The sequence below is a fragment of the Capsicum annuum genome, chromosome 7, assembly GCF_002878395.1.
Source record: "Capsicum annuum cultivar UCD-10X-F1 chromosome 7, UCD10Xv1.1, whole genome shotgun sequence".
NCBI classification, from domain to species: Eukaryota; Viridiplantae; Streptophyta; class Magnoliopsida; order Solanales; family Solanaceae; genus Capsicum; species Capsicum annuum.
Genome location: NC_061117.1, coordinates 3,016,163 through 3,037,607, shown reverse-complemented (window position 1 = coordinate 3,037,607; position 21,445 = coordinate 3,016,163). Strand labels below are relative to the sequence as shown.

Here is a 21,445-nt window from a genome sequence, read left to right as displayed (position 1 = left end):
CTTGCCTCATGATGGATAAAACGCCTCGCCTCTTGCCTTTTAAAACACTGATATTAAGTTAATTTACTTTTTAGATACAAATATTTTCATCATATGTCGTGCAACGCACGTGCCACTAGGTTGCATCTTATCTATGCAATTAAATAATTGTGATTATGATTGTTCATATAATCAAAATCTATGCAATTAAATAGTTGCTAATTTTTCTTTATTCTTAATTTTTTGTGCCATCTTTTTTTTGAGCAATTAATTGATTTCTCAATCGATAAGTATTAACTGAACACATAATAACCTTCAAAGGTGACTCTTTGTCCTTTCAACTCGCTTCGGTCACTTCGCCCCTTAAGTGACAGGGAGGTTGAGCCACTCCGAGCGGAAAGCGATAGTGAATCCCGAACTTGCCCACGCTCTTCCAAACCAAACTCAAAAAGTGAAAAAAAAAAAAGCGAAGCCTTACTTCCAATCCAATATTCAGAGCAGCAACTTTCGATCGTTTCCAACACTTAAAATTGAGTAGAATGTAAGTGCGACCGGACTCTGAATTCTACCCTCCCTGCCTTTGAAGTATCGATATAGAAATCGAATATCTTGCTGACAATTGGCAGAAACCCACAGTCGTTCGACAAGTAGTTAATGCCATAAGAGAAATTGCATATTCTTAGTCCAAAATCTCTTAGCAAACTCGATGATTCTGTTCTCGGATATTATTGATTTTGCTTCCGAGATTGTTACCCCAAGTTTGTCTAGCAGACTACTATACTGCTCGGTCACTCTCTATTCTTAAGTAAAAGTTTCCATCTCTCTCAAAAAAGAAAAGAATACGTTAATTGTTACCGATACTATGCAAAGTTGTTTTATCTTATTTAATTTCAGAGGAGATTGGCTTTGGTAGAGTCGCATTCAACCCAAACTTTTTGCCGATTAACTGGTAATCACATCAGCCATAGGGTGGTCTATCACCTCGATTGGGGAGAATAGCAAAATGCAACACTTTCAAGCAGGGTGGCTCAAGCATATTCGTGGTGTAAGGCGAAAATTAAACGGAGATTTTAAAATTTTAAGAAAAAATAAATTTCTTTTAATGAACTCTATTTTCAAAATTATATAATCGATTTTTTCTAATTATTCTTTTTTAAGTAATAATATAATCAATGCATTTAATATTTCATGAGACATAGTATTCTAAATATATGAACTTCTTCAAATAATTCTTTCTGTTTATATAAAAAAATTATTTTTCTATAAATAATATTTAGTTTTTTAAAAAAAATTTATATATATTATTATAAAAAACGAGGCCACTCAAATTTGGAGGCCTAAGACGGCCGCCTATTTTTGTACAAGGTAGAGCCGCCCCTGCTTTCAAGAGTAAGTTTTCATAAGAAAGACGAAAAAATAGGAATCGGTAAAGGAGAAAACCTCATTCAACTGTGGTTGAGAATCAGTTTTTTTAATTTGCAAAGGAAAAGACTTTTTTTTGGAGCCTACATTTTAAAATGCTTGCTAGGGTACCTTTTTAAAAAAAAATAAAAAATTATTGATAATATTTTTAAATAAATTGTCTTAAAAATCAACTAATCTCTGGTTATCATGTATCCCTCCTACGAAATATTATCTCATTCAGGATTTGATGAAAGACTTGAAATATAATTTGCGTCTCTTAAGGTTTCATTGATATTATTGTATATATATATATATCCTACGAAGAAAGTGACCGAAGCAGAGTCAATTCATATTAGAACAAGAGAAGAGAATTCAATGTGAATCGACATCTCCTTGGCACACGTGACGGATCATACTTTCTTGCCTTAAACCACTATCGAGCTAGGCTATGAGTTTTCATAGGACAGATGATCCTTTACCGTGAAGGTAGCTTACCAAACAAGACTGACTTCTTACCAACCCGCGAAGGGTTGTGAGGCTGAATCAGGTACGAGGAATGAATCTATATCTGTGCACGGAAGTTGTTGGCAGACGACCACTCAACTGTTCGAGCGCAATGTAGTGGTGTAGGTTCCGATATATATATAATTTTATCATCATATATTCGTGCAATGCGCGTGTCATTAGTTTACATCATAACTATGCAATTAAATAATTGTGTTTGTTCATGTTCGTGGGACTAGATAATTTCTAATTCTTCTTCTTATAACATTTGAGTTTTTTTTTTTTAATGTACGTAAATGTGAATTTGTATTTGAGATTTTTTTCTTTCTTCTTTAGCTTTTTTGACATTCTTTTCACATTAGAAAGTTTAAAGTCGAACGTGGCACAATTAGATGAATCAACAATGAGTGTGGAGGTCATGAGAGGCCACTCACAAGCTAATAATAACGAAAGCAAGGGCACAAATGACAAGCATAAGAATGAGTGTCAAATTGCTAGGAGCGGGGGCGATTTCAAACGGGGTTGAGCATCAAAGAAATGTTAGTTGGCTCATTAAAAAATCTTACATGCGGCTTATCAACATCGGTCATGGTTCTTTACGAATCTGCTGTCAAATCATGATTGGCCACAACTTAATTATGTTGTGACCTATTCACTTGTAAAAGAATTTGCTCTCTCATACTCTTACTCGGTACAATAATTTTACTTTTTCTCCAAGTATTTTTCTGTTGTCTTGATTATTTGTTAGTCGGTGTTAACCTTGCTCTGCTAACGTCCTGGACAACCTGGATTAGTTCTCGATCACACTCGGCTATGCATCGGTCTCTCCTAGATTTGCTTACTTTATGTCACGTGTTTCATATATTTCTTACTTAGCTGTTTTCCTTCCCTTCCCTTTCCCTTCTCATAATAAACGACTTTCCCTCTCTTCCCTTCGATCCTTCCCCCAGTAGAGAGAGGAAACACTCCCTTTTTCTTTCTAAAAAACGCTCATTCAAATTTCAATCTTTTATTTCAAATGTTCTTGTTCTTGCTATATTGTTTTATTTTTAGACATAACTTTACAATTATAACATCATTGTTGAGGTGTATCTCATGTATTATATCTCATTTATTAATAACTTTTTTATATTTTTTATTTATATGAAATTTCTATTTTTAACCTTATTTTATTATTATAAATTGAAAAATTGTAGGACTTATGCCCGGTGAGATCCATGAGACTTACGCTCCGTGTTTTGGTGCTTACGCTTCACCTCATGATATGGGTAAAACTCTTGATATTAAGTTAACTTATTTTTTAGATATAAAATTTTTTCATCATATACTCGTGCAACGCATGTACCGCTAATTTACATCATAACTATGCAATTAAATAATTATAATTGTGATTGTTCATACAATCAAAATCTAATAATAATCTTTTTCTATTTCTGTTGTTCTTTGAAGCAGAACTACTAGTTGCTAATTTTTCTTTATTTTTAGGGCCCGTTTGGCCATGAAAATTTCTTTTTTTTCTGAAAAAAAATTTCGGACTTGAAAATTGTGGTGTTTGGCCATAAAAATTCGGAAAATAATTCTGAAATTTTTTTCTGAAAAGGGAAAACAGATTTTTGTTATTTTCACAATTTTCCAACTCCAATTCCAACTTTTATTATATTACATATAATCCCAATCTTTTAAATTTTTACATAAAACTCTCCTTATAACATTACTTTTTTAATATTACGTATATAGCAGTTTTAAAGAATAAGATAATTATAATTTCAAACTTAATGTTATCCTAACTAATATATATCTCTTTTTCTCTCTCATCATTATTTTTATCCCTTATTTAATTTTCTTCCTTATTTAAGATATTATTTTACTGTTAATTTATATTTATACCATAAATATATAAAGTATTATATTTATACCCATAAATATATAACGTATTATATTTATAATAGAAACATACCAAGTATGTTATATATAAAGTTTATACCATGTATATCCCATATACACATATATAAATATACAAAGTATTAAGAAATATACTAAGCATATTTATAATATAAATATACAAAGTATGTTATATATGAAGTTTATACCATGTATATATACAAAGTATAAAGAAACATACTAAGCATATTTATATATTTATGGTATATGATATAATATACCATAAATATGCAAAGCATGTTTAACATAGAAATAATTTATTCACATACAGTAAAATCTTTCATGTATAAGAAAATTAAGGAAATAAATTAGCGGCATCCTAAAATTTAATAACAACTCATCATTTCTTATTTTTTAGGAACGGAAAATGAAGGAAATAAATTAAATAAAATCCTAAAAAGATAAATTTGTTTGAAAGATAATATTTGTTACCTAAAAAATAGGAAGCAGGATCTGTTAATATAATATCCATATTTAAAATTTTCAAATATGAGAAAACGACTATTAATGTAAATAGTATATATGTCATAATTGAAATTCATTAAATATGACCATATATATGTGATTATTTTTATAATAGTGACTAATTGTGTTTTTTTTTTCATTAGTAGGTAAATTTTAGTTGAATTATTTTGATAGTTTATAAAAGTTAGGGCATAAAATCATATTTAAAAAAGCTTTTTCAAAAGTCAATTTTTTTTTTCAAAAAAGACATGTCAAACACAACTCTAACTCCAACTTCAACTCCAAAATTTTTTATTTTCATGGCCAAACGGCTACTTAATTTTCCGTGCCATCCCTTTTTAGAGCAATTAATTGATTTCTCAATTGATTGAAGAAAGACAATTTTTTTTTTTTAATTTGTAAACGAAAAAGATTCTTTTTTTAATGGAGCTTATATTTACAAATGCTTGCTAGGGACCTTTCTTTTTTTTTTTTTTTTCAATTATTAATAATATTTTTAAGATTATATATTAGTTTCTGTATCTCTTTCTGTAATGTATCCTTGATATGGTATAAATTGTCTTAAAAATCAACTAATCTTCAGTTATCATTATTTCTCCTACGAAATATTATCTCATTCAGAATTTATTCGTATTTCATATGAAAGACTACTGTATGGAGCTAGACAATATTTAATAGTTCTTCGTTTACTTGTACTTTTGTTTCTGTATTTTTGGAGGAGAATTAGTATTTGCTAATTTTTCCTCATTTTAGAATGAGTGTCAAATTGCTAGGAGCGCGGGTGGTTCCGAACGGAGTTGAGCATCAAAGGAATGTTAGTTGGCTCACTAAAAAATCTCACACACGACTTATCAACATAGGTCATAGTTCTTTACGAATCTGTTATTAAATCATGATTGACCACAACCTAATGATGTAACCTATAAATAGTTGTTCTGCCTCACTTGTAAAAGAATTTACTCTCATATACTCTTACTCAATACAACAATTTTACGTTTTCTCCAAGCATTCCTTTTGGTCTTTGATTATTTGTCAGTTAGTGTTAACCTTGACCTACTAACGTCCTGGATTAGCTCTCGATTACACTCGGCTACGCATCGGATTCTCCTAAATTTGCTTACTTTGCATCACTTGTTTCATATATTTCATACTTCGTTGTTTTCCCTCCCCTCCTTTCTCATTCTCATTATAAACGACTTTCTCCCCGTAGAGAGAGGAAACACTCCATCTTTCTTTCTAAAAAAATCTCACTTTTTAAGTGTCCATTTATGTATTACATTTATTTACGTACTTGGTTAGTTGAAGTGCACGCACGCTGACACAAACGCCGTAGTTACTAAAAACAAAATACTACTCTTACTTGCCAAAATAGTGTCATTGTAGTAAGCCCAAAAGCAGCCCAAGGGCAAAAGGGTCAGAATATTCACATATTTCCTAAAATACCACCCAAATATTTCCAAAATTTAGTAGTACAAAATACAAAATACCCAAACTACCCCCAAACAAAATTCAAAATCCCAAAACTATCCCTAAAAGGGTTTCCTTTTCCTGCCCTTTTCTCTTTCTCATAATAAACGGCCTCCCTTCTCTTCCCTTCAATCCTTCTCCCATTAGAGAGAGGAAACACTCTCTCTCTCTCTCTCTCTAAAAAAAAAATCCCTTTCTCTCACTAAAAAAAGCTATATATATATATATATAATCCCTATTTGGGGTTTCTTGATTTTGTGTTATTACACCATAACTGTTGTTTGGGGTTTTTTGTTTTGGTGTTTCTTGATTTGGGGTGTTGAGAGATTTGGGTAAACTTTGATTGTTCGAATTGATCGGACGGTGGAGAAATTGAGTGGTATTATGCAGGCTGCTGATCAGACGGTGTTGAGTTTGAGACCAGGTGGTGGTGGTGGTGGTAATAGAAGCAGAGTACCTAGGTTTGAAGCTTCTTTTACCAATTCTGATCTGCCATTGCTACGTCCACATGGGGTTGGTGGTGGTTCATCTGTTGAAAGATCAATCAAGGTTGAATCTTTTTTGCATTTTGTTCAGATCTGTGTGTTTTGTTTTATTTTGGGTGTATGGGGTGTGTATTGGGTGTTTTGAGGTGTTTTTGAGGTTCTTTGTGGCTTGGTTTTTGTGTTGTTTTGTTCTTTTGTGGGTCTGTTTATTGGAAGCATGACTAAGGATTGACTAATTTGTTTGTGTTTTGGTCAGTATGGGGGTTTGTATTGGGTGTTTTGAGGTGTTTTTGGGGTTCTTTTGGCTTGTTTTTTGTGTTGTTTTGTTGCTTAATCTTGGAGGAGATAGCCTCTCTATCTCTATGGGGTAGGGGTAAGGTCCGCGTGCACTATTGGTTGTGTTTTTACAACCTGTTTGTGGTGGGAGGTGGCAAGTGTTGTGGAATTAGTCGAGGCGTGCACAAGCTGTCTTAAAGGTTGAGTATTTTGTTTGTGTTTTGGGTTGTATGGTATTTGTATTGGGTGTTTTGAGGTTCTTTATGGCTTGGTTTTTGTGTTGTTTTGTCCTTTTATGGGTCTGTTTATTGGAAGGATGATTAAGGATTGAGTTCTACAACCTGTTGGTGTTGGGAGGTGGCAGGTGTCTCGTAGAATTAGTCGTGGTGCGTCCAAGTTTGTCTTAAAGGTTGAGTATTTTGTTTGTATTTGGTGTTTTGAGGTTCTTTATGGCTTGTTTTTTGTGTTGTTTTGTTGCTTAATCTTGGAGGAGATAGCCTCTCTATCTATATGAGGTAGGGGTAAGGTCTGCGTACTCTATTAGTTGTGTTTTTTTTTTTTTTTTGTTATTTTATGGGTCTGTTTATCGGAAGCATGATTAAGGATTGAGTTTTTACAACCTGTGGGAGGTGGCAGGTATCCCGTGGAATTAGTCGAGGTGTGCCCAAGCTGTCTTAAAGATTTGTGTTGGGTTTTGGAAATAGTGTGTCTATCTATACGAGGTAGTGGTAAGGTCTATGTATAGAAAATTCTATTCGGACCCCGGTTTTGGGACTGCTGGATCTTTTTATTGGGTGTTTGTTGCTTTTTTGATTAATCTTGGATTGTTTTTGAGCCTGTTATTGGTTTGTGTAGCTTGTGTTGTCGTATTGCCAGTATTAGTTGTGTCATACGTTTAAGGGTGGTTTTTGTTGGGAGAATGATTAAAGATTGAGTCTTTACATGTATAACTTTGTCGTATTGGGGATATGATTAAAGATTGAGTCTTTACATGTATAACTTTGTCGTATTGGGTATATGGCTTTGTTGTAGGGTTTTTTCAGTATCTTTTGGTTTCTTTATGGGTTTCTCGTTTTATTGCCTTTTTTTTTGGGTTAATCTTGTATGTTTTTGATATGCCTAAGTGGTTTGTTTAGCTTGTGTTAATTCGTATTTGCCAATATTAATTGTTTTTGTTCTTTTATGGGTCTTGTATTGGAAGAATGATTAAAAATTGAGTTTCACGTGTCCAACCTTCTTGTTAAAAATAGTATTAATTGTGGTTTATTAATGGGTTTTCAGACTCTTGATGATAAGGGTGGTATGTGGAGATTAGATTGTTTAACAATATAAAATTTGCCTCATGTTTTTAATGGGGTCTGTTTGTTGGTAGAGTTGTTAAAATTGGAGTTTTACATGCATAGTTTTGTCGTAACAAATAAAGATTTTGTTTTTATTTGTGGGTAATCTTTTTCGTTATGATAGTAGCGGTATCTGTTGGTTCAGTACATGCATAGTTTTGTCGTAACAAATAAAAGTTTTGTTTTTATTTGTGGGTGTTCTTTTTCGTTATGATAATGTGGCGGTATCTGTTCGTTCAGCACGTGCATAATTTTGTCGTAACAAATAAAGGTTTTGTTTTTATTTGTGGGTGTTCTTTTTCGTTATGATAATGTGGCGGTATCTGTTCGTTCAGCACGTGCATAATTTTGTCGTAACAAATAAAGGTTTTGTTTTTATTTGTGGGGGTTCTTTTTCGTTATGATAATGGCGGTATCTGTTGGTTCAGCACTGTATACCAATACATTTAGGTCTTACCTTAATCATTTTAGAGGTGTTTTTTCTATGTTTTTACGTTGATAATTTTTATCTGCTTCTTGATGATAATGGTCTATTCAGTTATGTTTTGCCTGTTAAAATGCGTGTGATTTTTGTCACCTTATATTGGGGGAGAGTGTGACAGGTTGCGTCTTTTTTCGGAATGACAGGTTGCGTCTTTTTTCAGAAATCAGCATAGTTTATAGATTCAATGCATACTCCATGTAAAAAATAGTTCTTTTACTTATTGGGGTTAGTTTGTGTTCAAGAATGTGTATTTTACATTGCTCTTTTAAGTTACATAATTAGGGCTTGTCGATAGTATAGAATTCTCCATGAACCAAAATGTATTATTTCTTCCGTTATTCTTGCTTTTTACGTCCTAATTCTTGGCAGCTCGCTTAAGGATGTGTTTCTGCTGTAAATATGGACGGATAACAATTGGTAGGCTTTAGGTGGATAACCAATAAGTATTGGGTTGCCCATAAAGACCCTACTAACATTGAAATTCGCATAAATTATTACCTATTAAAAGAATTTCTGAGAAGCTATGCTGTTCATATGAGCTTTTGTCATCATTTGATTGTCTGTTTATCTCTTGTAAAACCGGTGCGACTCATGGAGTCGTAAAAGCTTCTTTTATTGGATTTTAAAGTATCTTCTTGCTGATCATTTCTCTTTAGTCTTTACTTGCACTTCACAAGTGTTCTTGATGGTTGTAACGCTTATTTACTATAGAGCCTTTTCTTTCATTGTGGAGGTTCCATTTTAAGAACTCTTTGTGTATGCGTCTTTGACTATTGTTTTATCTTTGTAGACTGGAGACTCACGTTTTGAGGGCTGTGAGCGTATTAAGTATACTCGAGATCAGTTGCTGCAACTGAGGGAGGTAATAGTCATATCTTTTAAGTTTTGGCCGATGTAGTGCATGCCATTTGGGGTTCGAATTTGCCATCCTTTTTCTTCCTGTTTGCCCTCCGCACCCCCACGTAACGCTTGCAGGTTTCTCTCCCCCCCCCCCCCCCCCCTCTCTCTCTCTCTCTCTCTCTCTCTCTCTCTACATACCAAAAACAAATGATGATCATTTTTTTCATATATGGTAGTAACCTTAATTTGTTTCTTATTATGGTTTTTCATTGGGTTGATTGTTTCCGTCTAGGTGGTTATTAACATTTCTGATGATATTCTTCTAATCAAGCAAGAAGTTGAATCTGAATTGTTTGGTGAAGATGGCAGTCGAGGTCGTGCAGACACTAATGTGAGTATCTGTTAAACTGTTTTACTTTCCTTTCGTGATTTTTGTGATGACAGGGGCCCCACCTACAACTGCACCTGCACAAAGGGAACATAGAGAGGGAATGCAGTACTTTTAGTTATTTATCTAAAGCGAAAACACTACTCTTTTCTGTTTCCTTTAATAAATCTTTCTTATTTGTTACTTGTGCTGTGCAAATGCTGCTGTTGCCACAAGTTGTCTCATTTATGTTTCTGATGTGCAGGTCCAATCTCAGACTCGTTATTCTGAGCCAGATTCCCGTGATTGGCGAAGCAAATCATCACAATTTTCTTCCCCCGCAGAGGACAGATGGGACGCTCAGCGAGAAAACAGAGAATTTGGTGGCCGGCAAGAACAGCTTAACTCACAGTTTGCGAGAACTCACATATCTCCCAGCCAAGGGGTAAATCTTAATCTATCGCCTTTTGTATTGTTTCCAGAACACGTCCAGTATCTATCATAAGAACCTCTGTTTGGAAACAACCTGACCTTTTGCTACTGCAAATTGATAAACACCTTTTTCTACATTTCTAACGTCCCGACTGAAATGCAATATACAATTTTCTTGCAGTTACTATTTATTATGGAATTAGGTGTAAGGGATACAGTAATATCATTTAATCTTTCAAATTTGATGATAAATTCGATAGACAACAAGTTACCAAGTTCAAAATAAATAAATAAATTTTTGAGAGACAACTAATTTAAATTTTTAACTAAGGAGATGTCTATTTCTGTTCACTTAATTTATTTCCTTCCATTTTTTCTCAGTAATTGCAAGAGCATCATTTTTGTACTTTGAAATAACAATTTTATCTGATATGTAGTGATAGCTTTAGTTCTTTATCAAATCTTTGTTTTTATTTGTAATCAGGGAGGACCTGCTCCCACGCTAATCAAAGCTGAGCTTCCATGGTCAGTTAGGAGAGGCAATTTATCCGACAAAGATCGTGTCTTGAAGACTGTAAAGGGGTAATTTTTTCTATATATGATGATAATTATGATTTATGCATTTAATGAAGTATATATATGCTTAATAATCTTTCATTTTTCTCTCTTTGTCTCCCTTTCCATCTCTTGATCTCCCTGGTTCGCTGCTTTATTGCATGTTTCAACCATTTAGAACACAATACAATACGTCCATTTGATATGTCGTCACTTGAACATGAGGCTACGGCATGTGGCATTTGTTGAACGCATGGATTTTTATCTAACTAATTGATCCTAACTATTATTGATTACAGTATACTCAACAAGCTGACTCCCGAGAAGTTTGATCTCCTCAAAGGTCAACTGATAGATTCAGGGATTACAAGCGCTGACATCCTAAAGGTATGTCATACCTCTTTTTTTATTGTGCTTTTGTTTACCTCAGATTTTTCCTTGGTTGCCTTGGAAATTTAATGCGTCTTATCTTCACTTTCAGGGTGTTATTTCCTTGATATTTGACAAGGCTGTATTGGAACCAACATTTTGTCCAATGTATGCCCAACTGTGTTCTGATCTCAATGAAAAGCTGCCCCCCTTTCCTTCTGATGAACCTGGTGGCAAAGAGATTACGTTCAAGCGTGTTCTATTGAATAACTGTCAGGAGGCATTTGAAGGTGCCGACAAACTGCGACAAGAGGCGAGGCAAATGACAGCTCCTGAACAGGAGTCAGAACGCAAGGACAAAGAAAGGTTGATCAAGTTGCGCACTCTTGGCAATATTAAGCTTATTGGAGAGCTTTTGAAGCAAAAGATGGTTCCTGAAAAGATTGTTCACCACATTGTTCAGGTTGGTAATTGTTTGCTTTTGCTCAGGTCTTTGCTGGTTTCAATGATTGTCTTTGCGGTCTTTAATGCATTAAAACGGTTCCAACGATTGTCTTTGCTGGTTTTGTTAACAGGAACTATTAGGACAAGATCCCAAAAGTTGTCCGGAAGAAGAGAATGTGGAAGCCATTTGTCAGTTCTTCAATACCATTGGAAAGCAGCTCAATGAGAACCAAAAATCAAGGCGCATCAACGATGTGTACTTTAACCGGTTGAAGGAACTATCAACAAACCCTCAGTTGGTTCCACGGCTAAGGTTTATGGTTCGTGATGTGCTGGATTTACGTTCCAATAACTGGGTCCCTAGGCGAGAAGAGGTGACACATCATTCTATAATGCAACTGTTGTTTGTTCGTGCCCTAGAATTCTCTTGTATGATGGTAATATTCTTTCCTTTTTGTACAGGTGAAAGCAAAAACCATCACGGAGATTCACTCTGAAGCGGAAAAGACCTTGGGGTTGCGCCCTGGTGCCACTGCAAGCATGAGAAATTCTCGTGGTCCTCCTGCTCAAGGAAATTTGAGTCCTGGTGGCTTCCCTATCAATCGGCCAGGCACTGGTGGTATGATGCCCGGAATGCCAGGAGCTAGGAAGATGCCTGGTGCGCCTGGGATGGATAACGACGACTGGGAAGTTCCTAGATCCCGGTCGATGCCTAGAGGTAATGGATCACTCGTGCAGCCTGGTGGACGAGGTCAGGCACCATTGGTTGGCAAGTCGCCCTCATTGAACCCAAGACTTCTGCCTCAGGGTAGTGGTGGCTTCGTGGGTGGCAGGCCTAGTGCCCTCTTGCAAGGTAGTGGTGCTCCTCCTGCTCGCCCATTGAGCTATGGTTTTGGCATGGAGCCTGCATCACAGGTTCACGGACCAGTTAGACCTCCTCCAGCAACCGTTGTTTCTCCATCTGCTGAAAAACCACAGGCTCCTGCTGCTCGTTCGACACCTGAACTAAAGAGAGAGACAATATCTCTTCTGGAGGAATATTTCAGCGTTCGGATTCTGGCAGAAGCTTTGCAATGTGTTGAGGAACTCAAATCCCCAGCCTACCATCCTGAGGTTGTCAAAGAAGCAATATCAATTGGTCTGGACAAAAGCCCACCACGCGTTGAACCAGTTGCACAGTTTCTCGAACACTTGTTTGTGAAGAAAGTTTTCACCACCGGGGACTTGGTCACTGGTTTCTTGAACTTTGCCTCTCTGCTGGATGACCTTGCCATGGATCTACCAAAAGCACCAGTAAATTTCGGTGACATAGTTGCTCGACTAGTTTTGGCTGGAGCTTTCGACTTCAAGGTGGTCAATGAGATCCTGAAGAAGGTAACTGATGATCTATACCAGAAAGACATATTCACGGCTACAATGGGAGCTATTAGCTCTAGTCCTACAGGCCTAGCAGTATTGGATTCGCAAGCACCCGACGTTGAGGCATGCCAAATTCTTTTCCAATAAAAAGCTCAACTCTTCGTGAAGAGCGATTTTCTGTTACCTCAGTAGATTGAATGTACTGAAAACTCACTTTTCAGCCTTGCGTGTTCACGCCCAACAGAGAAAGCGCAACAACTGAATCACAGGTTGATTTTTACGCGAGTTGTATTTTTTTCTAAGGTATAAGTAGTGTGTTAAAGGAAAGATTTTGCCTTTTGAGGATGGTTAATTGTACTCCATATTTGCTCTAGGCAAAAAGGCCCTCATTTTGTATTACATTAGTTATTTATTTATTATCTCTTCTCTTTCTTTTTGACTAGATGATAAAAAGTTTTTGTCAAATCTGTTGGGTTCATACTGCAACTGTTTAAGCCTTTATACACTACCATTTTTGATTTATATACCATTCAGACTTAAGTTTCCTTCTGTTTGTACCATCATGTTTTTGTGTATCTTTAGATTTTTTTAATTTTATTTTTGTTTTTTTCATCCGGTGTTCGCATTGGAGTTCCGACTAATTTGGATCGCGCGTTCAAGGGCCCATTAAGGTGGCAGCGCTCTCAATAGAGTTTTCTCCAAATCCAGGTTCACTGCATCACAACCCATGTTCATGTTGGTGTATATCTGTAGATTGCTATGCTCTTTGTTTCCTGAACTCTAAACCCTGAACGCCATTCCGGTTTGGGATGTGCTTTATATATTGGGGGTAAAAGAATTATATATTTCACCGGAATGGTGGTTAAAGTGATTGCAAAAATCAAGGATGGCAAATGAAGATGTTGAGTTACGGAGGTAGAGTTACTTTGGTGAAATCGGTTCTTCAATCTCTCCCAATTCATTTTCTTTCGGTGTTTTTTTTTTCTACTTCTACTATTCTTAAGCAAATTAAGAGCTTCATTGCGAATTTCTTTTGGGGATGGGAGAGGGAAACGAAAAAGTATGTATTGAAATATGTTGTATTATATTACAAGGTAATATATTCGTGTACGTATGTGATGTATATAATACGTTTTTACAAGGTAACGTATGTAATGTGTGTATATATTATGTAGTGACATAAGATAAGCTAACCGATAATTCATCTGAGTATATGTGAAATACGTTGTATATTATTATGAGGTAATAAAATCGTGTATGTGATATATATAGTAAGTATTTGGAAGCTGATAGCCAATCGAATATATGTATGTATACGTATATCTTGTGTAATGACATATGCAGTAATGAAAAGTTAAATAATTGAATCTATATATTAAAATATTTTGAATAATATGTTGATATCATAGTATTGAGAAAATATACTATTTGTGTCAATGTAGACAAGGGGTATATACTGTTGAAGTTGCAATAACGTAAGCTAATTAATTAATGGATAATTCATCTGACTAATACGCTGTATTACATGGTATATAATATCGTATTTAAAAGATTATTAACTAAAGAATTATCCTAATTTAAGAAATGCAGTGATATTATTGTACGGTTTAAGAAATATACTATTCGTGTTAATGTGATAAAATAGCTAATTATTCGATTTATATGCACAATACATTAAATCATTTGAATGTTATTATAAAAATTATACTATGATTTATTAAATTTTTATTTTTTTAACAAAAATCGGTCAAAAATGGTCATTTTTTTGGATAATTATTTTTTTTTAAAAATAAATCGACTATTCATGTTTGTTATATCTTGTGGCTGGCGTTGTTAGTTTATATACATTTATATTTTGTGTTTGTTATATTATTATTAGTTTTAAGCCGAGGGTCTATCAGAAACAACCTTTCTACTTCACCTGAGGTAGTGATATGGATTGCGTACACTCTAACCTAGACTCCACTAGGTGTGAATACACCGGTATGTTATTGTTGTTGTACTCGTGATCGATTTTTTCCAAAAATTTTATAATATTTGACCCAATTCAAACCTTGACCCGACCCGACCCAACCCATTTTGTTTACCTCTTTAATTTTTTCCTTCCTAATTAGGGATCCCTAACAACCATCGACAAAGCAGCAACTCATCGCCGCCGCCGCCGAGCTTTCGCCGACCCAACTTCCGTTGCCGAGCTTCCACTTTCCGCCGCCTATATTCTGTCGATATTACTCCGCCGATCTTCTGTTGAGCTTACGCCGCCGATCTTCTGTCGAGCTTCCGCGGCCGATATTCTGTCGAGCTTCTTCTGCCGAGCTTCCGCCGCCGATATTCTGTCGAGCTTCCGCCGCTCTTTCTTCTTGCGGTGCCAAAGCAGCAACTCTTCCATAACTTGCGTTGTTTGCCAGGTACCGACTGTTCATTCTCTTTACTTTTGGAAACATAAAATTGACCATCTGCATGAAAGTCCGGTTGACATATCTGCAACAAGGTTTCAGAGCCCATATTGACTAAGTATCAATCATTGAAGACGAAAACTAGAGAAAAACTAATATTTCACTAACCATTCAAGTTTTGTGCCATCACAATTACATAGTAATAATCTTCCGTCATTTGCATAAATCCTACAATTATGGTAAACAGGAGAAGCCTTCTTAGCAAATTGCTTTTTTTTTTTTTCAGTCCATTTTGCTTGAAAACAGATTGAACGGGGGCATCTTCAAGCTGGTTTTGGATAGTAGAGCATAGTTATTATATACAGAAAGAGGACACTTTTGAAGAATCAACTTCCAATTGTCATCATTCTTTCCTGTTTTATCTAAAAAAAAAGTACTCCAGATCGTCCAGGTGACTGCAAACTACTCTGAGAGTCTAGATTCTGATCAGCTTCTGATATTATGTTGCATATATCCGATTCTGTTGTAGGCTATGTTGGTCGGACTCTTCAATAATGTCAACGGGTGTGTGTCGGATTCGTCAAAGCTAGTATATTTTTGGAGAATCTGACACGGGTGCAGCATCGAAAGTGAAGAGTCTGCGCAACTTAGGTTAGGTTGTAGGAACTTTAGCTGCAAGCACAATAATAGCATGCTCAGATAAAACATATATCTCAGGCTTTTATTCATGTACACGAGCCTAGAAAGATGCAAATTAAATTAAGCTCAAAGAATATAAGCAAACTATCAAAAATTGAAACTGTATTCAAGAAACAAGCGAACCAAATAAATGTTGAAGTGAAGCTATGCAGATGGAAACCTTGAACAGCTCGAGATGTTAACAGTTAACCTCCGTATATAAAGAGAAAAAAGGACTGCCAGAATTGTAATATAATTAAGGTCGCTTATATATGCTAGAAAAGTCCTCATAATTTTTCCTAATCTTAACCAAATTACTTTCGTGGAAATTTATGGAAACAAGATTGTCGAACATTCCTTTGTGTGGATATATCTACTTTCCTTGTTCTTGCTAGTAAATGTAAATGTAGAACATTCCATTCTTCTTTTTTTTTTTCCCCATAATTTTAGAGTGAGAGCTTGCTTTCTTTTGTTGGGCATTTAATAATCATGTACTGTTCTGATTGTAGCTAATGGTCAAGATTTTTCTTGTTTTACCTAATGGTCAAGATTTTTTTCTTCTAGTTGCCTAATGGGTTTCTTGGAATTTGATGTTGCTTTTTGGCAGAACCTGAATTCGAAAAAAGGATTGCTTTGTTATTTTTCAGCGTCCGCTTGTCTCTTTCTCTTCAACTTAGGTCAAGGAAAGGTAAGTTTATTTCTCTCTATTTTCTTATAACGAAGTCTTTAAATGTAGTGTTAAGGTGGGATTGTTTGCTGTATAAGGCTTTGAAAGCCATAGTTTTTGTGATGATTATATGGTGTGAGAGGGACATGCGACATTGCTACTTATTTGCTTTAATAAACATACTATAACTGAATTAGTTACTTGAAAATGATTTAGTGTAGTGACTTAGTGACTTGAAAATGTTTAAGTGTATTCACTTGAAAGGTGAACTTGTGTTTTGAATTTAATAAAGTGTGGTTACTTGAGAAGTGAATTATTGACTTCAAAATGTTTAAGTGTAGATACTTGAAATGTGAATTTGTGTTTTGAATTTAGTTAAGTTTGGTCACTTGTGAAGTGAATTAGTGACTTGAAATGTTTAGGTGTAGTTACTTGAATTATGAATTAGTGACTTGTGTTTTGAATTTAGGTACTTGAACTGTGAACTTTTGTTTTGAATTTAGTAAAGTGTGGTCACTTGAGAAGTGAATTAATGACTTCAAAATGTTTAAGTATAGGTACTTGAAATATGAACTTGTATTTTGAATTTAGTAAAGTGTTAAGTGTAGGTACTTGAAATGTGAACTTGTGTTTTGAATTTAGAAAAGTGTGGTCACTTGAGAAGTGAATTAGTGACTTCAAAAAGTTTAAGTGTAATTATTTGAAAGGTGAACTTGTGTTTTGAATTTAGTAAAGTGTGGTCACTTAAGAAGTGAATTAGTGACTTTAAAATGTTCAAGTGTAGGTACTTGAAAGGTGAATTTGTATTTTGAACTTAGTTAAGTTTGGTCACTTGTGAAGTGAATTAGTGACTTGAAAGTGTTTAAGTGTAGATACTTGAAATGTGAACTTGTGTTTTGAATTTAGTTAAGTTTGGTCACTTGTGAAGTGAATTAGTGACTTGAAATGTTTAGGTGTAGTTACTTGAATTATGAATTAGTGACTTGTGTTTTGAATTTAGGTACTTGAAATGTGAACTTGTGTTTTGAATTTAGTTAAGTGTGGTCATTTGAGAAGTGAATTAGTGACTTGGAATGTTTAAGTGTAGGTACGTGAAATGTGAACTTGTGTTTTGAATTTAGTTAAGTTTGGTCACTTGTGAAGTGAATTAGTGAATTGAAAATGTTTAAGTGTAAGTACTTGAAAGGTGAACTTTTGTTTTGAATTTAGTAAAGTGTGGTCACTTGAGAAGTGAATTAGTGACTTGAAATGTTTTTGTGTATGTACTTGAAATGTGAACTTGTGTTTTGAATTTAGTTAAGTTTGGTCACTTGTGAAGTGAATTAGTGATTTGAAATGTTTAGGTGTAGGTACTTGAATTCTGAATTTGTGTTTTGAATTTAGTAAGGTGTGGTCACTTGAGAAGTTAATTATTGACTTCAAAATGTTCAAGTATAGGTACTTGAAATGTGAACTTGTGTTTTGAATTTAGTTAAGTGTGGTCACTTGTGAAGTGAAATAATGACTTGAAAATGTTGAAGTGTAGGTACTTGAAAGGTGAATTTGTGTTTTCAATTTAGTAAAGTGTGGTCACTTGAAAAGTGAATTAGTGACTTCAAAATGTTTAAGTGTGGTTACTTGAAAGGTGAATTTGTGTTTTGAATTTAGTAAAGTGTGGTCACTTGAGAAGTGAATTGGTGACTTGAAAATGTTCAAGTGTAGGTACTTGAAATGTGAACTTGAACTTGTGTTTTGAATTTAGTTAAGTTTGGTCACTTGTGAAGTGAATTAGTGACTTAAAAATGTTTTAAGTGTAGGTACTTGAAATGTGTACTTGTGTTTTGAATTTAGTATAGTGTGGTTACTTGAAAGTGAATTATTGACTTCAAATTGTTCAAGTGTAGGTACTTGAAATGTGAACTTGTGTTTTGAATTTAGTTTAGTGTGGTCAATGAGAAGTGAATTAGTGACTTGAAATGTTTAACTAAATTCACCAAAACTTTTTAAAAAGTAAAAAATTAATTTCGGAGAGGAGCTGGTAAGTTGGTGGAGGGGGTAGGGGTAGGGGGTGGGGGTTTGGTGTAAGGAGTGAGGGTGGGGTCAGGGTAAGGGGTGGGATAAGAAAAAAGTTTTAAATTTTTTTTTTGGACGGGTGGGGTGGGTGGTGGGGGAGGGGGAGGAGAGGGGTGGCTCATGGGGTGGAGGAAGGGGTAGGAGGTGGAATTAAATAATATAAGTTAAAAGATAAAATAGAATTATATAATATTAAATAAGGGCATAATTGAAAAAAAATAAACAAATCATGGGATATCACCAAATCGGTGGTTACATAAAGTGAGATTTTCATGATTATCAAACCATGAAATTAAATCATACAATACTATATCTTTTAAGAAACAATGAAGACAAATATGATTCTCGTAGTAACCATATCATATCATATCACAAGCAAACATGGCCTGTGCAAATCAATTTGCTTCTTTTGCACCATTATTTTTCTCAAAATTTCCCTTTTAATCAAAGGGCAGAAACATCACAACATGGGAAAAGATGCCGAAGAACAATTAAGCCTAAACAAAGATTCCAAGGTATGACTATATCTCTTTTGAGTAATCATGAAGGTTTTGTACTAATTTAATGTTTCAATTTCATGGATTCATTCTCTTTTTTCTCTTTTCCCATTTTCATGATTAGGATGATGAAGTAGAAGAATATTCCTTGCAACTCCCTGTACCAAAATCACCAATTAACAGCAGACCAAACAGCATGGTGGTTAAGGCAAGTTCAATTTCTCTCCGACTATATTCTTATGGCTATGCTCAAAGGTTGGAGCTGATAGTAGGAGGGTATGGGGGTGGTGGGTGCCTTGGTTCGTCAGTGTAGGGTATTACTTTGTGGGTGTCTTATTTCTGCTATTTCTTCTTGTTTCATGCGTTATTATGACTTTGATTATTATTCTTTGTCTTGAGCTGGGGGTACTTTTCCGGAGGTAGTGGTATGGACTGCGTACATTTTACCCCCAGACCCCACTATGTGGGAATTCACTGGGTTGGTTGTTGTTATTGTATATTCTTTTTATGATTACTTAATTTGGTTCATGTGGTTGATGATTCAAAAATACCAATGCCTAATTGAATGCTTAAACTTGTTGTTCCTTTGGTCGGTCGTCTTTCTTCTCTTATTTTATATTTAGGTTGTGGTTGGAATGACTTATTTTATGTAAAAGCATTTTCTTGGTGTAAAAGCATTTTCTTGGAACAGTGGAAAATACTTTTTGAAAATATATATGTTAAAGATTTACAATAAAATTGACAAACTTGACGGTGTTTGAAATCTTTGAGCCTGAAAGATTGATACAATGTTTGTGTCATCTAAAGTAGGGATATCAAATTGAGAGTTAGAGATAATTGTGAAAGGAAATGATTTATTTTCTGAAAGTCGTTTTTTGTCATACTACAGCACACACTAGTTATTTCATGTCATGAGATTGAAGACTTTCATCTGATTAAGATTTTGTTGATAAAAGAACAGAAGGCAAATACTGTAATTCCAGCACATTTGGTGGCAGAAGCCATATCAACTCTCCACGGGCTTGATTTAAGATGGTCGGGGCCAATAACACCAAGTGAAATGCAGTATGTTCAACAATATGTTTTGGCCAAGTACCCCGAATATTGCAATGGACTTGTGGAAGGAGGAGACAAAATTGATCTCGATGCACTTTGCATCAATGATGAATCCTCGGAATCCTCGGCTAATGAGAAGGGAAAATCCCCGAGGAGAGATGCCGCCTCTTTGCCTTCATTTGGCATTAGTAATTCAGAGTTGGGAAAAATCCAATTGGAGCCATCAAGATTGCTCGATATCCTCACCAAGAAAACTTCATTCCAAGGGAATTTCATTTCTATACCAGAAATTCAAGTCCGAAATCGAGCTTTGCAACAATGTGGGCTAAGTGAAGAGGATTATTTAGTTGTATTTGCACTTACATTGAAAGAAGCCATGATGATGATCGGAGAATGTTACCCTTTCTTCAGGGGTAATTACTACATGACAATTCTCGGCGAACAGTATGATTGCATAAGGGAATTTGTTACTTTCAAAGATTCAAAAATAATCGCAGCACCAGAAACTTGGCTTGATTTGAGGATCAAAGGATCGCAACTTAGCCAATATTTCCGGAGGAAATCAAAGCATAGTCCGAAAGGGCTATTTGCCTATCCTGCTTACGTGCAAGAAACACGCTACTCAATGCATTGGATCTCGGAAGCTCATCGAAATTCATGGCATGTTCTGTTAGATGCTTCTTCTGCTTTGGATGCAGGTAAAGAAAGATTGGCTTTATCATTACATCGACCGGATTTCGTGTTGTGTACAGTTGATAATACACATGCTCAGCCCTCTAAACTCACCTGCCTTCTTGTAAGGAAACAGTCCTTTGAAACTGCAGCTTCTTCAGCAAATTGATTTACTCTGTGTCGGTTGCTTAAGTGGTTGAGCACCTCTACAAATCGACCGGTAGATTGAAGGTTCGAGTCACAATAGAGCGTAAGTTGGAAAACTATTGATCCTTGTGATAGGATGGGTGTAAAAAAAAAAACTACTCAGGTATGGAAGAAAGTTAAAAAAGAGAGGGGACTACTATAATGTATCTTTGTGCGTGTATAATTTTAGTATGACTTTTGCTTAAATAAAATCTCTATTTAATATTATAAACTTCAAGAGTAAGTTCAAATGAAGGATAAATTATACAAAATCACAAGTCTAAGAGACCTCACCCAAAATCCCCTTGGTCATATAATCTATATCTATAATATATTAAAAGTGGAAGATTCTTAGAAAATTGATTTGAACTTTTTGCGCTTCATTAAAACACTTTACAATAGATAAAATCGTTTTTTCATTTTTTTTTCTCCAAGTATTATTTAATTATATATATAATTTTGAATCCTAGAATATATGAGTTAGGATTTTAAAATATGGTAATGGATTAGGACTTTAAAATATGTTAATT

General features: G+C 34.9%; 3 protein-coding genes and 1 non-coding gene across 17 annotated transcripts in view; 3 read left to right on the top strand and 1 right to left on the bottom strand.

Moving 5' to 3' along the window:
• Positions 1-2,477, bottom strand: part of LOC107876325 (eukaryotic translation initiation factor-like) — an 8,234-nt gene extending 5,757 nt beyond the window's left edge. Inside the window, exon 1 of the mRNA XM_047393438.1 lies at positions 2,454-2,477. Coding sequence (XP_047249394.1) covers positions 2,454-2,477 — 24 coding nt within the window. The remainder of the gene's footprint in view (positions 1-2,453) is intronic.
• A 3,522-nt stretch (positions 2,478-5,999) lies between these two features.
• Positions 6,000-13,233, top strand: LOC107877564 (eukaryotic translation initiation factor; the record flags this gene model as incomplete). Its single annotated transcript, XM_016724235.2, is given in 9 exon segments — positions 6,000-6,309; positions 9,136-9,207; positions 9,478-9,576; positions 9,818-9,997; positions 10,469-10,566; positions 10,839-10,926; positions 11,021-11,371; positions 11,484-11,726; positions 11,815-13,233. Coding segments are annotated over 9 exon segments (2,340 nt in total). The 3' UTR covers positions 12,859-13,233.
• LOC124886319 lies at positions 8,719-8,823 on the top strand. Its single transcript, XR_007043405.1, has one exon. It is a non-coding gene; the product is annotated as a small nucleolar RNA snoR103 (small nucleolar RNA).
• Positions 13,234-14,777: 1,544 nt separating the features above from the next.
• LOC107877563 lies at positions 14,778-21,147 on the top strand. 14 transcript variants are annotated; one of them, XM_047415111.1, is made up of 7 exons: positions 14,778-15,119; positions 15,394-15,558; positions 15,637-15,758; positions 16,393-16,473; positions 18,960-19,019; positions 19,126-19,209; positions 19,891-21,147. In XM_047415111.1, exons 5-7 carry the CDS (start codon positions 18,972-18,974, stop codon positions 20,896-20,898), a joined length of 1,140 nt encoding a protein of 379 aa, XP_047271067.1. In that variant the 5' UTR covers positions 14,778-15,119; positions 15,394-15,558; positions 15,637-15,758; positions 16,393-16,473; positions 18,960-18,971; the 3' UTR covers positions 20,899-21,147. The 14 variants fall into 14 exon arrangements, with proteins under 14 accessions (XP_047271067.1, XP_047271065.1, XP_047271069.1 ...); XM_047415108.1 differs by having other exon boundaries at positions 14,779-15,119; positions 18,955-19,019; XM_047415119.1 differs by having other exon boundaries at positions 14,783-15,119; positions 19,963-21,147.
• Positions 21,148-21,445: the final 298 nt, after the last annotated feature.

Bases quoted from the DNA above. Each gene is read 5' to 3' on its own strand.
- LOC107877563 (XM_047415113.1), top strand. From the start codon at position 18,972: ATGGGAAAAGATGCCGAAGAACAATTAAGCCTAAACAAAGATTCCAAG. The intron at 19,020-19,125 runs GTATGACTATAT...TTTCATGATTAG, and splicing joins GCCTAAACAAAGATTCCAAG to GATGATGAAGTAGAAGAATA. The intron at 19,210-19,890 runs GCAAGTTCAATT...GTCATACTACAG, and splicing joins CAAACAGCATGGTGGTTAAG to CACACACTAGTTATTTCATG.